Source organism: Podarcis muralis, chromosome 5, assembly GCF_964188315.1.
Source record: "Podarcis muralis chromosome 5, rPodMur119.hap1.1, whole genome shotgun sequence".
Taxonomy (NCBI): domain Eukaryota; kingdom Metazoa; phylum Chordata; class Lepidosauria; order Squamata; family Lacertidae; genus Podarcis; species Podarcis muralis.
In genome coordinates, this window is record NC_135659.1 from 78,878,141 (window position 1) to 78,893,951 (window position 15,811).

A 15,811-nucleotide genomic window follows, 5' to 3' on the forward strand; every position below is an offset into this window, starting at 1 on the left:
GGGGTACCTTTACCTTTACCTTAAAAAGGGCAGTTTGAGCTCTTAGAAACCATCAGGAACAGATTTCCCCAGAGAAACAAATTCTAATGGTTGCGTTCCATCTCTGGAACAATCCCCAAAATCTCTACTGACACTCTGCCGTTTTAATATGCTAATCAGGTTACACACCTGTTTGATTTATCAAGGTGTTTTTTTGACAAATGATTGCACAAGAATGGTAAGATAAATGGTACTATATTATGTTGGATTGTGGTTTCAGGTGCTGATCAAGAGCTCTAACCTAAAGCTGGTGGATAGAACCTCAGGGCTACATAAGAATATATGGATCAGGCCAAGGGCCTTCTAGCATCTTGTTCTTACACTGGCCAGCCAGTTGCCTGTGGGAAGCCAACAAACAGGACCTGAGGGGCAAAGAAGGAACTCATGCTGGCTTTGCACACATTTACAAGGGATCAATGTAAACTGTCAATCCTCCTCCCGAAAACCACTTTTTCTTCATTTCCCAAGATGTGATGCAAGAAAAGAGTAAGTGCTGTCAGCACTTCTGAAACTGAGGGATATGTCTGAACGTGTTTGAGGTTGAGAATGATCTCCTGCAATTTGGCAGTATTCCAGCCCTGTTAGCAGAGTAGTTGTGTGTACCATACCTGTTGCTCTAAGACCCATTTGAGTTTCTCCACCTCTCTAGCAGAGTGTAAACCAGCAGTGGAAAGCCTCAAGCGTATGAGCCTAATTAGGCCTGCCGAGCCTTCTTGTCTTCCCTTCCAGATGCAGCTTGAATGGCAAGGTTTCAAAGGAAGATTGGCGTTCAAGCCTTTGAAACATTGACTTCAAGCCCCGTCTGCAAAGGTGCTCCTGATTCTTCCTTTGAAGTGGATTCATCTGACATCATCTGACATCAAGCCCCCTGCTCATGTGGCAAAGTGTTCCACAGTGTGTGTATGAGTTTTGAATCTAGCCTGCTGGCCAGATCCAAGCCCCACCACTGGTGCTAACCATGCTGGCCAACCCGCCAGCCTCCAGCCCAATTGCTTGTAGCCCCTTCCACACTCCATCTATCAATCTGTAATGAACATATGAGTCAGACTATTTCCCCATTTGGCCCAGTTTGGTCTACTCTTGACTGGCAGTGGCTCTCTAGGTTCTCCAGAAATTTCTCACCACCTGCTACCAGGACCCTTTAAGTAGAGACAGCATGGGTTGACCTAAAACCTTTGGCATGTAAAGCACCTGCCCTGCTCTTAACCCAAGGGCTTTCCTCATTTCTGCCTGCCAATTTGGCATAGCTATTACAGGCATATAGGGACGCAGGTGGCGCTGTGGGTTAAAGCCTCAGCACCTAGGACTTGCCGATCGAAAGGTCGGCGGTTCGAATCCCCGCGGCGGGGTGCGCTCCTGTCGTTCGGTCCCAGCGCCTGCCAACCTAGCAGTTCGAAAGCACCTTCGGGTGCAAGTAGATAAATAGGGACCGCTTACTAGCGGGAAGGTAAACGGCGTTCCGTGTGCTGCGCTGGCTCGCCAGATGCAGCTTGTCACGCTGGCCACGTGACCCGGAAGTGTCTGCGGACAGCACTGGCTCCCAGCCTATAGAGTGAGATGAGCGCACAACCCTAGAGTCTGGCAAGACTGGCCCGTACGGGCAGGGGTACCTTTACCTTTTTATTACAGGCATAGGAGGAAGGCTAGAATGTGGGTGGGGATTGGTGACAGTCTCATACTGAGCATCCTGCACAGCTACAAAGTGCCAATGGCCACTGCCAGCTGAGGCCTAGTGAAAGATGGTGAGAGCAGCCATGTTTGTTTATTCACGCACCTCCGCATCCATGTCTAAAGCAGCATCTACAGGAAACCTGGTTTTAATCACAAAAGGCACATCCAAGTCAGGGGAGCAGAACCCTCTCCTATTTTTCCTCCCTGCATGGTATTGACCCCAATGCTTTTCTCCCCAGCCCAGCTCACTCACTGTGTCAGAGCTAGGCTAGGAGAAAAGTGCTTAAGAACATAGGAGACCCACTGGATCAGACCCAAGGCTTCTCTAGTCCAGAAATCGTGTTCTTACAGTGGCCAACCAGATGCCTATGGGAAGCCACAAAGCAAGACCAAGGCACACGCTGACTTGTGACTCCGAGCAACTGCTACTCAGAGGCATAGCACTTGTGACGCTGGAGGTAGTACATAGCCATCATGGTTTGTAGCCATTGGTAAGCTTTAGCCTCCATAAATTTGTCTAACCCCCTTTAAAGCCATACAAGTTGGTGGCCATCACTAGATCTTGTACTTGCTTCAAGAATGCAGTGAAGGAAGGAAGGAGAGAGGGTGAGTTCCACTCCCCTCAATCAAGCATAGCTTTTGTTGTGAAAAGCTGATAGCTCGCACACAGACTTTAGACATCATGGGCTAGAGACATGTGAATGAAGAAACATGGCTTCTCTGTTGCGCTTGGCTTTAAAAGAGCAGAAACAGGAGGACACCCTGGTTCCATCCATCTAAGCCTATCCTCCAGAGACTTTTTTTGTGGAGGGTGGGGGACTTCTGGAATATGACACTGCTTAGCATTGTATTTCTACAATATTATCTCTTGCTCTCCTGCTGTGGCCATTTACACTGTCAAATGCCCCGTCCCACTTTCCCTAGAAATCAAAGCTCAAATCACTTGGCTGGGCAAGGCTACTCCCTGTCTCTGATCCCCCCCCTCCCCCTGGACAAAATTTAGCTCGAGTTCACTGATGGATGATGCACTAGAAGCAGCTGTTGCAGAAACGCTCTCTGGGAGCAACCCCTCAAGTGCCTACATCAGACCAAGTTCATTAAGAAAAGGAAGCCATCTGCCGTTTATTTGCTCTGTGGCAGGGCAGAGGATAACTGCTCTCACTTTCTTATGCACACAAACACATAGGAAACTGGGCTTCACGGGATCAAGATGACAGAAAACAGATTCACAGAACAATCCTATATATGTCTAGTCAGAAGTAAGCTTCAGAACTCAAAATCATTTAGGAACGGGCTGGCACCCAGGTTTGTTCTGCATGAAGCAGCAACAAATATAACAAGGATAAATTAACTCTCCTATATGTATACGACATAGAAATGGAAGTATTTTCCTTCCTGATTATAGAACCATAGAATTGCAGAGTTGGGACCCTTAGGGTCATCCAGTACAACTCTCTGCAATGCAGGAATCTCAACGAAAGCATCCATGACAGAAGACCATCTATTTTTGCCCACAATCTGAGCACCTACATGGTTCCTTTTTCACTTGTGTTCTTTCTCTGAAAACATTCCTCCATGCCCCCATTTCCATCCATGGAGGCTTCCCTACTGGCTCTGAGGAACATTTCCTTGAGTGACATGGCAGGAAACATTCTGTTTGGTTCTTCCAAGGAACATCTCACAAAGTTCCAGTCTGATTTTGATCTTTCTCTTGACATTTCTCACCACCATTTGCTGGCAAGGCAGAATCTGCATGCTCTTCAGGAAGAGCAAATTGGAGACTGTTCAGCAGTGTGGGAAGGTATTATATGCGTGCTGAGAGAAGTACTTTATACATGTCTTTCTTTTTGAAAGTGTGGCAGAAACATGAGATGGCAGGGGTGTCCAAAGGAGAAATGAAGGTAGGAGACCAAGAATAACTGCAATCATGTTTTTCTGCTTACACCACTGCTTACCCACAGTAACAGAGTTAATGATAACCAAATGGAAACTATAGTCTGATTCTCTCTCACTCAAATGCACACATATTTCATTTTTCCAGAAGAACAAGTTTCTAGCCCTCCTGGTTGCAAAGATATGCTTGAGCATGTATATGGTCAAAATGCATGCTGCAGTATCCAAATGTCAGAGGACTGGTTCAATATGATTGTTAGTGACTTGGGAGCAGCGTGTCTACCACTGTCTATAATCCCTTGCCCCTTTTCCTGACATGCAAAACTAAACAAATTATGCAAAATGCTTAAAATGGCAGAATTATACAAAATATTATCTGTATTTGCTGTTTACAGACATTGCAGAATCCAGCTTTCTGTGGTGTTGAATTCTGTAACTAAAAAGGCACACAGCCCTGCATACAAGTTCCAATTAGCACTTGAAGCAGATTTCAGGTTAAATGGCTGGGTATGACATTTCGAAAATGAGAGCTTCCATAGGCTTTGGAGACCCAGCATGCATCTGTGCATTCTGCACAATGCCTAGTCCAGCTCAACTGGCCTGCAATGTTTTAGATCTGTATTAAAAGCGGGGCTTTTCCTTCTCTCCCCTGCTTTGAGTGTGTTGACCTTTCAGCCAAAGAAACAGCAGGAGCAGGAAATGCTTCTGGCCGGGGCCCTAGAGAGCCACTACCTGGCAATACCATAGTAGCTGGATTCTGTAAAGCAGTAGCAACTGATGTGATAGCACAGAACTGCCCTTCCTAGCCTGCTGCTGCTGTTGCTGTCGCTTACCCTAGCGGGGTGGGACAGGACAGTGGAGCCAATCCTGCACTCCCACCAGTCCATCCACATGCAGTCCTAACCTTGCCAAGACCCTGTGGTGCCCTGCCCCATCCAAGTAAGCTGCAGTGATGTCAGGAGGGTGGCTCTGGAGGTCTGCCCCACTGCATTAAAGCGCTGCCAGAGAAATGCTAGACTGCTGCTTTTCCTATCACATAATAGCAGGCTCTAAAAAGCAAACAGTGCCATCTAGTGGCAAAGTGGCGATATGCAACTGTTATTGAACACAGTGTGTAGCAGGGAAAGTAAATGTGTGGAGCTCTGGATGTGGTTAGACTGCAACTCCCATCAGCTCCAGTTGAGTATTATGGGAAATGGACTCCAGAAACATGAAGAGGACACGTTAGCCAGCCCTCATGTACAGCATGTTCGTGACCTAACACTGAATTGTAAACCACGTTGCTGTATTTTTAATGAAAAGTGCAGTCTATAAATATTTCAATAAATAAATAAAGAACACTGGAAAAGGGGCTTTTTGACTCAGAAGTTTTCCCCAATCATAAAGACAGCATAGAAAAAGACCTGCCTTCTGCTAAATGTAATACCTAAGGATGGGAAGCAAAACATTTAATCCAGGGCGAAACTTCTGTTTGCAAAGGATTGCCAGATGAAATTCAGAAAAGGCATCACAGAAACAAAGAGCTTTTGAGAGACAGTTTATCGAGTTCTATATGCAAAATTATCCCCCTAACCATTACAAACCAAGCATTAACTTACCAATATAACTTATACAAACCAATACCACCAACAAATATTTATGTACAAAGAAAGGCTCAGTGGCATGTCTGAAAATAAGTTCATTGTGAAAAACCCATAGTTCCATTGACAGCTGCAACCGGCTGTTACAGATTAACTCTCTCTTCCAAACCTTCCATCCCTTTTAAAATAGGAGAGTTTTGACTGTGTATGACAGGGGCACTCAGGCCTCTGTGCGTAGGAGACAACGGAAGCTGCATGTTTCTCTTAATCTGGTTCAGTTAAAAAACTCATTAATAGTCCTGTTCTTTATATGCTAACACAGCCTTGTATAACAAAAAGGGACAGTGTCCTTGATTATAAATACTAGAATCTGATGATCAGAGAAAAGGAAGTACATTCATGGTAATACTATAAACAAGAAGGCTCATCTGAAGCATTTCAGCCCACAGCTAGCCCTCTTTGTTGGCCGGCGGGCCAACTTGCTGCATGCCATTTTTTTCCTTGAAGATGGTAGATTTAAAGTTTCGATGATGTGACTTCCAGGATGATATTCCGGTCTGATGGCTCCCTTTCCTCCCCTGTTGCTATATAAAATAACAGGATAACCCTGCCTGATCAATAAGCTGCGAAACTGCAATGGACAATGAGAGTCTTTATTTGCTTTGCCAAAAATCAGTCTCTACTATCCAATAAATATTGTCACTTTCCTCTTCACCTTTAGCCAAACCTTCTATAATCACAGCAGCCAAGTGAGAAATACTTCCTACTTTGTCTGATCTCCTTGATTATTATTTTTTTAATTTCAAAAGACAGTTGGAAGGAAAATAGATACGAGATGTACTGGGGAGGGAGCAGAATGGAGCTTTTTATTGTGCATTGCGTGAAGTCAACTGTCTTGGTATTGTCCATATTGAAGAAAACGACAGTTCCAGTTCTGGCAACCCAGTGTTCATCTCACAAAAGCAGTCCAGCTCCTGTTGCTTTGTTGTCCAACGCTGAATCTGTTCTGAGCTGCATGGGCAAAATGGGTGTGTCTACCCAAGCAACAAAGTGTGCTTTATCAAAATCTGATTTGTCCCATGTTGTACCCATGGATGCATCACAAACCTTTCGCGCAAGATTATTTAAAAGTTAGAACAGACATGCTGGGTTGCTTCAAATACATTCTCACGTATCCTGTGTTAGCACCAAGATGAGGAAGCCATGGAGAAGAGAGAGAGAGAGAGACAGCATCTTCCGAGGGTCTATACGTTGGATTTGGGGGTTGAATTTAATGGGATCTCCTTCAGTTCTGTTCGCATACAAAGGTATTCCCCAATCACAGCCATGAGTGCCGTGCACACAGTATGTACAAGCCACCACGTCAAAGCAGTTGGAAAGTGCGCGTTGTAAATCCAGCAGCCCAGCAGGTGGAAAAAGTGAATGGTGACTGTGAAATCCAAGCACTGCTTTCCTCGCCGAATGAAATACAGCAAGCCTATGGCACTGTAAAGGGGAGGGGAGAGAAGATTTTACCTGAAACTGTAGCATTCAAGAAAGAAGGAATTCAGCAACAGAAAGTTTTCAGACACTTTTATATTTATCCTGCACTAAGCAGTACAAGAGTTATCTTAGAATCATAGAATTGTAGAGTTGGAAGGGATCCTGAGGGTCATCTAGTCTAACCCCTTGCAATGCGGGAATCTCAATGAGATCATACATGACAGATGGACATCCAATCACTGCTTTAAAATCTCCAAGGAAGGAGAGCCCACCACCTCCTGAGGGAGTCTGTTCCACTGTCCAACAGCTCTTACTGCAAGAGAGTTTTTCCTGGTGTTTATTAGTCAGAATCTCTTTTCTTGTAATTTAAATCCATTAGTTTGGGTCCCAGCCTCCAGAGCTGGATAAAACAAGCTTGCTCCGTGTGGGGACTTTTTAATTAAGTTTTTAAACCCTGGAACTCTAAGGCTATAGCTCTCTGTTCTTCTTATTTACATGTAAGGTATTTTTAGGCTGTTAGGAATATTTATGGCTGAAAACCTTTGATCTGGCAACTACTCTTCCTCTCCTGGCTGCTCTTGAGGCACAACATATCTCTCTTGTGAGAGGGTGGAAGACTATAAATACTCATGCTCATATGCCTTAAAGGACAGCAGCTATTTGGCTGATATTTCAAAGAAATGTGGAGCACTGACTTGTTCCAAGCCCTGCAGCTCTTGATCACGTGTCCTTATCCTCTCTTTGCCCATTCTCTTTTCCCAGATTTCTTAAACCTCTCTGAGACTTTCCTCTAGCCCTTTCTTGCTTTCATTCCTTCAAACAACTCTTTCTTCCAAACCTGCTTTCCAATATTCCCCCCATTCCCTTTGCCTGTTGCCTCCTTAGGTTCCTCCTTCCTCTTTTCCTATCCTTCATATTCCACCCATTTCCCCCAAAACTTACTTTTTGCCCTGTCCAGCTATAGAGTCAGAGCAGTTCAACCAATGGCAGCCAGAGACTTAAGACAGGTTAGTCAATCCCTACAAGCAGCTTTCTCACAACATTCCTTAGCACATGTTTAGGCAAGTTGGTGCCCTCCAAACATTGTGGATTGCAGCTCCTATCATTCCCGACCATTGGCCACGCTGGCTGGGCGCTGATGGAAGTCGTTCTAAACATCTGAAGGATACCATGTTAGCTATGCCTGCTTCTGCATTACAACACAGACTGTGAGAATACTACGGTTTTCAGCAAAGGATATTTGATTCCTGGAAAAAATGTTTATACTTGAAAGAAGCAAAATGGTGATCAGAAGTGTCAGAAATGCACATCCAAAAAGCCAACTTACCAAGAAAGTGCATTCAGGATAAAAGCCATCATGGCAAGTCTGCCAGGTGAGGTGGAGAACCCCAAAACCTGCACAGGGTTACAAGGAGAAAAACAGCCACTGGGATAAATTGGAAACCAACTCAAGATTTATTTGACTCCTCTTCCCCATCCATGCATTCCATTCAACATAATGCTTCATTTACCTCCAAGGCAGAAAAACAATTTCTTTTTCTAGGAGTGCAGATTTGTATGTACAAGTTTAATTATATCTACAAAAATCAGCCAGGGCTGAGTTTTTGTTGTTGTTGTTACTACTATTATTAGTTAATTTTATATACTGCCCTTTATCCGAAGATCATAAGGCAGTTTACAATATAAAAACACAAAAATACATACTATAACAAGAAGCAAAACAATAACCCTTCAGTAAATTAATAAAATCACAAGGGATATTGATACCATGCCAGAATGGTATTATATATTTTGCAAAAGTTGCCCAATGGCTGAAGTGGGTTCCATTTGCTTCTACAGAACAGATCAGTGTATGTTTTGAGGCTAAAACCCACTCCTCCCTATCTGAAACTGCATAAATTACACACAACATTTTCTTGATTTTGTGAAATTCCAAAGGATCTGAAGCAGTGGTTCCCAAACTTGCACCCCACCTCCACTGAGCTATTTGAAAATTGCTGATATTCTCGGTGGATCACTAATTGATTTCCCCCCCTGCCAGTTGTAATATTTGTAATACACCCTGCTAAGATACTGTGATATCTTTAATTGTACTTTTCTTGCTTCTTCTTCTTTTTGTATGGCAATTGAAATTCCATAGAATTCAAATTGCAATACAATAAAATACAATATAAGAAATGAAAAGCATTAAAAATACAACCAATATGCAAACATACCACTGACAACCTTCAAAAAGCTTGTTGACCAATAGTGGTCCACACACCACTGTCTGGAACCCCCTGATCTAAAATACAACTCAGTGGTTAAAGTTTTCAACATAGGCAATCCAGCCAAGATAAATCAACGTCTACATGAGCCTCCGTCACCAGTTATATTCATAGAAAGGACTGAATAGAAAGGCCAACTGTCACAGTACACTAACTGCAGTTTTTCGGCAACTCAGAACTGAAAACTTACAATTGCCACCAAAATCCAGGCTATCATAAATCACTACCTCATGCAGTTTGCCAAGGTCAGCAGGCACGCTCCACAGAGTCCCTAAGCTGGTCATCATTTCTGCTTGCAAAAGTTGGAAAACAGCAGAGTTGCAGAGAGCACAGGCAAAAGTCCTGCTCTTTCAAACATGCAGCATTGTAACCATTGCTGTCTATGCACTGGACAGACTTCCACAGAGATGGGCAGGTGTCAGACTTCTTCCTGCCCTATTCTCCCAATAGAGATGAGGACAGAAAGCACAGAGATCCCAAATGAAACCTACATTACAGTACTGCAGTGCTCAAAGCCAATCTGATGGTGAGAGCCATGAGAAGGTCTGGCTCTAATTTCCCTGGGTGGAATTCAGTTGTGAGAGTGGGCTTCCACTGGTATCCATGGAATTCAGTTTCCTCTCTTCACACCTGTAATGTCCCATGCACCCCGCAAAAAAATCTGAGAGAAACCCTGTATAGCTGGACAGTAGCCTCCTATACGAAGGTAAAACTCACATCCACTGCTCTGTCCACGTCTGCTTCTCACCCTGCCCATCACTAGCACCACCAGCATGTGGCCCTCAGAATGCTTCTCCCAAAGGGAATGTGGCTCCTGGGCTTACAAAGGTTTCCCACCACTGGGCTAAGACAAGGTTCTCTCCTCCCAGCCTGTGACTTCACAATATGCACTACTGGATCCACTACACAATATCCACTACAGGCTCACTTCCACTCAGTAGCTTCAGAGAGGGGAGTAGTTCTCATGTCCCTGCTCATGGGCTTCTTGGTTGGTCACCATGGGAAACAGGACACGGGACTAGATAGAATACCCAGCAGGGAACTTCTTGTGTTCTTATGAGAGAGATAACTGGGGCAGAAACAAGCAGTTGGGTTTTTGTCTCTACAGAGGTCTTCTTCTGCCATTTAGGCTTGGGTTCACTCTACTGTACTTCAAAGCCTCAGCTGGGGCTAGAAAGAGGAAGTTATGGCAGAGGTGTTTAAGGCTGGGGAGGAATATGCTGTTGAAGTGAATTGGCTCCCTTCCCCAGTCATGGATGGCCACTTCACCCCCAGGGCTGGTTGCAGGTTAAGAGGAGCTCAATTGAATCAGATCAGGGGCCACGTAGTTTGGATTCAGTTTGAAACAGCGGCTAGCCTGATGCCGTAGCCAATAGCAATTGATAAAATTATGTAACAGGAGTGGAGAGTCTTTTTCAGCCTCAAGGTACATTCCTTCCTAGGCAACCTTCCAGGAGACAGATGCTGGTGGGGGGTGGGGCCAGAGACAAAAGTGGGTGGAGCAACTGATGTAACTCACACTTTTTATGGTAGGCTACGTTCCATCCTAGTGATGTATGGAATTGAAAGCTGGACCATAAAGAAGGCTGATCGCCGAAGAATTGATGCTTTTGAATTATGGTGCTGGAGGAGACTCTTGAGAGTCCCATGGACTGCAAGAAGATCAAACCTATCCAATCTTAAGGAAATCAGCCCTGAGTGCTCACTGGAAGGACAGATCCTGAAGCTGAGGCTCCAATACTTTGGCCACCTCATGAGAAGAGAAGACTCCCTGGAAAAGACCCTGATGTTGGGAAAGGTTGAGGGCACAAGGAGAAGGGGACGACAGAGGACGAGATGGTTGGACAGTGTTCTCGAAGCTACCAGCATGAGTCTGACCAAACTGCGGGAGGCAGTGGAAGACAGGAGTGCCTGGCGTGCTCTGCTCCATGGGGTCACGAAGAGTCGAACACGACTAAACGACTAAACAACACCGTTCCATCCAGGTAAGAGTTTTCTACACACTCTTCCGTCCATCCAGACAAGCAAAAGGCATGATCATAGCTCAAGGACAGATGCAGCCAGGCAAAGGAGAGGCACAGAAGACTCTCTCGATTTGTCTTATCTTTTCAGATTCCATTGAAGAGACTGTTTTATGCGCATGTAACCATCCTAGGCCGTCTCACTCACTCCAAAGAAAGAACACCACAGATCTTTCTCACATCTGATCTGCCCTGAAACAATGTCTCTACTTAAACATTTAAATCCAAATCCTTGATCTGACATCACTAGAAAATTTGGGTAGTGATAAAAGTGAATTGTTGTATTCAGAGTTTTCTTCTGTAGAAATGATACAAAACACCAGGAATAACCATTATAGTGGAAAAAACTCATGAAGGTAGGTGGAGGAAACTGCCCTTTCGGGGAGAAATATTCAACTGACTTCATACAAACTTTTACAAGGTCACACATGACAGACCATTTTGGTTCTTGTTCTTTGATGCTATTCTAGTTTGGTAATAGTGTTGGAATAGTGGATTGTTAGAAGAACACAGGAAGCCGTCTTATACCGATTCAGAGCAATGGTCTATCAAACTCAGTACAGTATTGTTTGCACTAAATGGCATTGACTCTTTGGGTCCCAGACAGGGGACATTCCTAACTCAAGAGGCTGGGGATTGAACTTGGGACCTTCTGCATATGCAAAGCAGAAGTTCTAACACTGAACTATGTGCCCTTTGTTTTATAAGCATTTCCTTTTTCTTTTTGAATGGGAAAACAAAGGAATAAACTTTTTAACAAATAAATGAAAGAAATAATATCGGTTCCCATTAGCAATAACAATACTCAGCATGTCCTTTCCACAATAAACAATATCTAAACAATCATACAAAATCATCTTAATTTTGCTATCGCAAACGCAGCCATTTGCAAAAGTGCAAATTCATTTCTGACAGATCTTGTAATAAACTCGTCTATGCAAGCAAAAAATCTGCATACAAAAGTATGTAAAATTTAAATACAAATGTTACAGAATGCAATCTGTGAAGCTGTGTTAATGTCATACTTGTTTAAATACTGGAGATTAAGAAGGGGAACACACAATCCAGATCACCCTTCCTCTGGACTGAGGAGCTGGTGGTTATGATGTGTGTGATTGTGTAGAACAGGAAGCCAGGAGAAAAAGGGGTGGCTGGAGGTTGAAGGAGAAGGCTGTCAAGAGTGGTGGGAAAGTCTGACATACTGTCCTGCCTCTCAACTGTCATTCACACTCACATGACTTCCCTCCACTCCTGATCTACAGGCACCACAACCCAAAGAGGGACAGCGTTTCTTGTACTGGTCAATTCCTTTCCCTTCCAAAATTTCTCCATTCACTCTGATCTGCACTTTTAACTCCAACTTCTACCCAGGGATGGGAAAGGCTGACTCAAGGATTTCCCTGGATACCAAAAAGTAGGAGACGTAAACAACAATCCTCTTAGCCTGCAAGGTTTGTTTTCAAAATCTTCTAGCTGTCAGGATTTCCCAAAATGAATAATATCCTACCTCGTAGTTGAAAATCTGGTCAAGGGATGGGCTGTTGTGAACCAGGCTGTCCACCACAGCCAACCAGAGCCCAAGCGAGCTATAGTAAATTGCCTGCATGAGTGTGATCTGGGAAAGGATAAGAGCAGGATCCCAAACATAACTGCGGAACTGTGGAGCCATTGCTGAAGCAGGGGCCTGCCCACTGGCTAGGCAAAATCCAGAGATGTCTTAAGTATCAAGCACACATCTCAATGACTAGAGGCCAGTCGCATCAGCACCTGAAAGTGAACAACAACAAAACAAAACAAAACATGTTACTCCAACTGAAGCTTATGGAAGGGCCCTCCAATCTACCCATTGACCAAAACCCAAAGTGTACTTTTGGCATCTTCTGGCATTCACATTACTATTCTTTGGTGTGGTTTCCCAAGTGTAGCCCTGAGAGAGGCATGGGAAACCTAACAGAGACAGATTACAAAACAAAAACTTGGGTCTAAGTGTATGTTGCAGATAGTACTGAGAGTGATAACACAGAAATGAGAGAGAGAGAGACCGTAAAAGGATACTCACTAGATGAGCATTGCAGGATTAATGCTGTTTTCTGAAAAAGATTTTAAACCTATCCAACCCTAGGAGTTTGGGACAGGTGAAAATATATTTGACACGAACAAGACAGCCATGTTAAAACTGGTACAGCAATTATTTGAGCAGGATCCTGTTCTGTCAACAAAGAACATAAGAACCTTACTGGATCATAACTAAAGTCCATCGTAAGGTCACATCCCTGCTGGGTCAGATGTCTAGACCAGCATCCCATTCCCCACAGTGGAACAACCAGTTGCCTAAAGAGGGAGCCCACAAGCGGGTCAGGAGCACAGCTCAGAAGCAAATTCCCTTCAATTCTGAATGTGTATCATGCAGCCTCTGAGATAACCTAGTAGCCTCCGAGATCCGATATACCCCATGAAACCTAAATAAATAATAATAACCCCCTTCAACCTGGAAAGCTGCTGACGGTGTAGACATTAACCCTGGGCTGCGTGGACCACACAGTTCCGGCTGCGGATAAAGTAGCTTCCTCTGCTGCTGTGATCCACAGAAACAGAAGCTTTAAAAAGGCTGAGGTTAAAGATTTAAGGCCGACACATGGGCGCGCCTTTTCTGAGAAGAGCTTCCAGGGGGGGTGCGTTGGCTTCCTTAAACGCAAACAGGCAGAAGCCCGACAGGTAGAGCTTCCGCCGTCCTTGCATCACTTAAGGGGGAGAAACCAGACCTGCTGGTTTCCAGCCTGTCGCGAAGGTGTTGAAAGAGTTGTGCCAGGCGCTGAGGGAGGAGGCCGAGAGGAGCGAGGGACCAACCCGCCAGCCTACAGGGCTTTCCTCAAACCCGGCTCCCACAAACCCGCGCCTGCCGCCCCGTCTCCCTCAGGTTTCCAGCCAGCCCTCGCCGCGTTTGCCACTCACCTCTCTCCCGTCGCCGCCGAAGGGTCCCCGGACCGCCCCCGCCGCCCCCGCACTTTCCCAGCCCCAAAACAGCCTCGAGAAACCGCCACAGGGTCCAAACTTCATTCCCGGCCGGCCAGGCCCATCTTCGCAGCTGACTCTTTTTTCGGCCGACCATAGAGCCAAGCGGCCTCCGGATGCCTAGAACGGCGACTGGAGGTCGGTGACGTCACGGAGAAACTGCCCCGAGCCTGGAGGGGCGCCCTACGGAACGGAAGTGACGTCATATTATAGTAATACGCGTCGTCTGGTCATCAACGGCTTGGCTGATAACCGTATTTCTCTGATTACGCGCACTAAAATGCTTAGGTTTGGTGACGCCACTAAAAAAAAGCACCCCAAGAATAATATTCAGGGTGTAAACTTACCCGAGCTAAAGTAGGCGTAGGTTTTTCAGGCAGTTTCCTAGACAGGATGGATGGGAGGTTGTTACAGGCCGCCCAGAGTGGCTGGGGCAACTCGGTCAGTTATTTATTTATAAATAAAATAATTACAGTCACTTTGAAGCAGCTTGAGGTGCCTGCCATCAGCTTCAGCTGGTGTCCCAGGGCGCCCCCATCTGGACAGGGACAACCTGTGATATGCGTCATTATGAGGACTATTTTATTATTAGGCTGTCTGCTAGTATGCTTTTTTATTGTGTTTTTATTATTATTTTATCATGGATGTTCTGTAATGTGTTTTTAATGTTGCACACCGCCCTGGGAACTTTTGATAAAGGGTGGTATATAAATTGAATAAATAAACAAACTACCTTTTGTCTGCTATGTTCTGGTACCCTCTAGGTTAGATCGCAGTAATGCGTTATACATGGGGCTGCCTCTGAAGAGGTTTCGGAAACTTCAACTGGTACATTTGCAGGCTTGAAAGCAACAGCAATCTGAATGAACATCAGTCATACTCAATTGACTGATTTCCATTTCTGGCCACAGATGAACATGCAAACTACAACAGTTTATGCTTCCTTTCTGTTTTCATCGGAATTTTCCAGTATCCCCAGCCAGCACGCTGTGACCACAGAGCATATACTCACTGAGTTGTTTGGGGGCTTTCACCCTTTCCGCCTATGGGTATGCACTCCTTTCCTCCCCCCAAAAAAATTCCAAAGGCAACTGGTGTAGAATTCAGCAGCCAGGTGGACGGTTTCAGCATATCACACTGATCTTGGCCGAATAGCACCTGGTTTCAATTAGTTTCGGGGCCCAATTCAAAGTGTTGGTTTTGCCTTAAACAGCTAAGGACCACAATAATTAAAGGACTGTTTTTCCTCATATGAATCAACCTGGACCCTGAGATCATCGCTTGAAGCCCGTTTTTGAATGCTTCCTCCATGAGATGTTTGGAGGATGGCAACACAAGAATGGGCCTTTTCTGTGATGGCTTCTTGTTTGTGGAATGTTCTCCCCAGGGGGACTCACCTAGTGCCTTCTTTACATATCTTTAGGTGCCAGGCAAAAACTTGGCTTTGTCTGATTAACACTCTATGTTCTTTTAAATGGGTGGGTGGGAGTATTGGTTTGTTCTTGTTCTTGTATTTGTTATAGTGGCTGGGTGCCCCCCACCAGGGCTGCTGTAGCTGAATCCTGCATTGCAGATCCTTCCTTGAGCTGAGGATGCAGATGACCCCCAAGGTCATCTCCAACTCGTATTGTATTACCTTTTTCATCATTTCCTTACTTTTACATTTATACCCCCCTTTCCCCCAAGGAGCTTGAGGTGGCACACATAGTTGTCCCTCTCCCCCAAAATTTTCACCCCTCTTTAATCTCCATGAAATTACAATCAGTAGCACTATAGGAGCATTGGGAGCTCTATGGTTTGTTTACACGATAGGGGCATGAATCAGTCTGAGACATTTCCGGTATCC

The 15,811-nt window shown here is 44.9% G+C and overlaps 1 protein-coding gene across 2 annotated transcripts; it reads right to left on the reverse strand.

Annotated features, from left to right (window-relative positions):
• Positions 1-5,123: 5,123 nt before the first annotated feature.
• SYS1 (SYS1 golgi trafficking protein) lies at positions 5,124-14,070 on the reverse strand. 2 transcript variants are annotated; one of them, XM_028735039.2, is made up of 4 exons: positions 13,906-14,070; positions 12,461-12,720; positions 7,993-8,060; positions 5,124-6,668 (listed from the first exon to the last, which is right to left on the reverse strand). In XM_028735039.2, exons 2-4 carry the CDS (start codon positions 12,620-12,622, stop codon positions 6,428-6,430), a joined length of 471 nt encoding a protein of 156 aa, XP_028590872.1. In that variant the 5' UTR covers positions 12,623-12,720; positions 13,906-14,070; the 3' UTR covers positions 5,124-6,427. The 2 variants fall into 2 exon arrangements, with proteins under 2 accessions (XP_028590872.1, XP_077785382.1); XM_077929256.1 differs by lacking the exon at positions 13,906-14,070 and adding an exon at positions 13,013-13,161.
• Between the last annotated feature and the right edge of the window lie 1,741 nt (positions 14,071-15,811).

Excerpts from the sequence above, each read along its gene's own strand:
- SYS1 (XM_028735039.2), bottom strand. The coding sequence starts at position 12,622 with ATGGCTCCACAGTTCCGCAGTTATGTTTGGGATCCTGCTCTTATCCTT. Across the intron at positions 8,061-12,460 it reads ACCAGATTTTCAACTACGAG|GTTTTGGGGTTCTCCACCTC; the intron begins GTAGGATATTAT and ends AACCCTGTGCAG. Across the intron at positions 6,669-7,992 it reads ATCCTGAATGCACTTTCTTG|TGCCATAGGCTTGCTGTATT; the intron begins GTAAGTTGGCTT and ends TCCCCTTTACAG.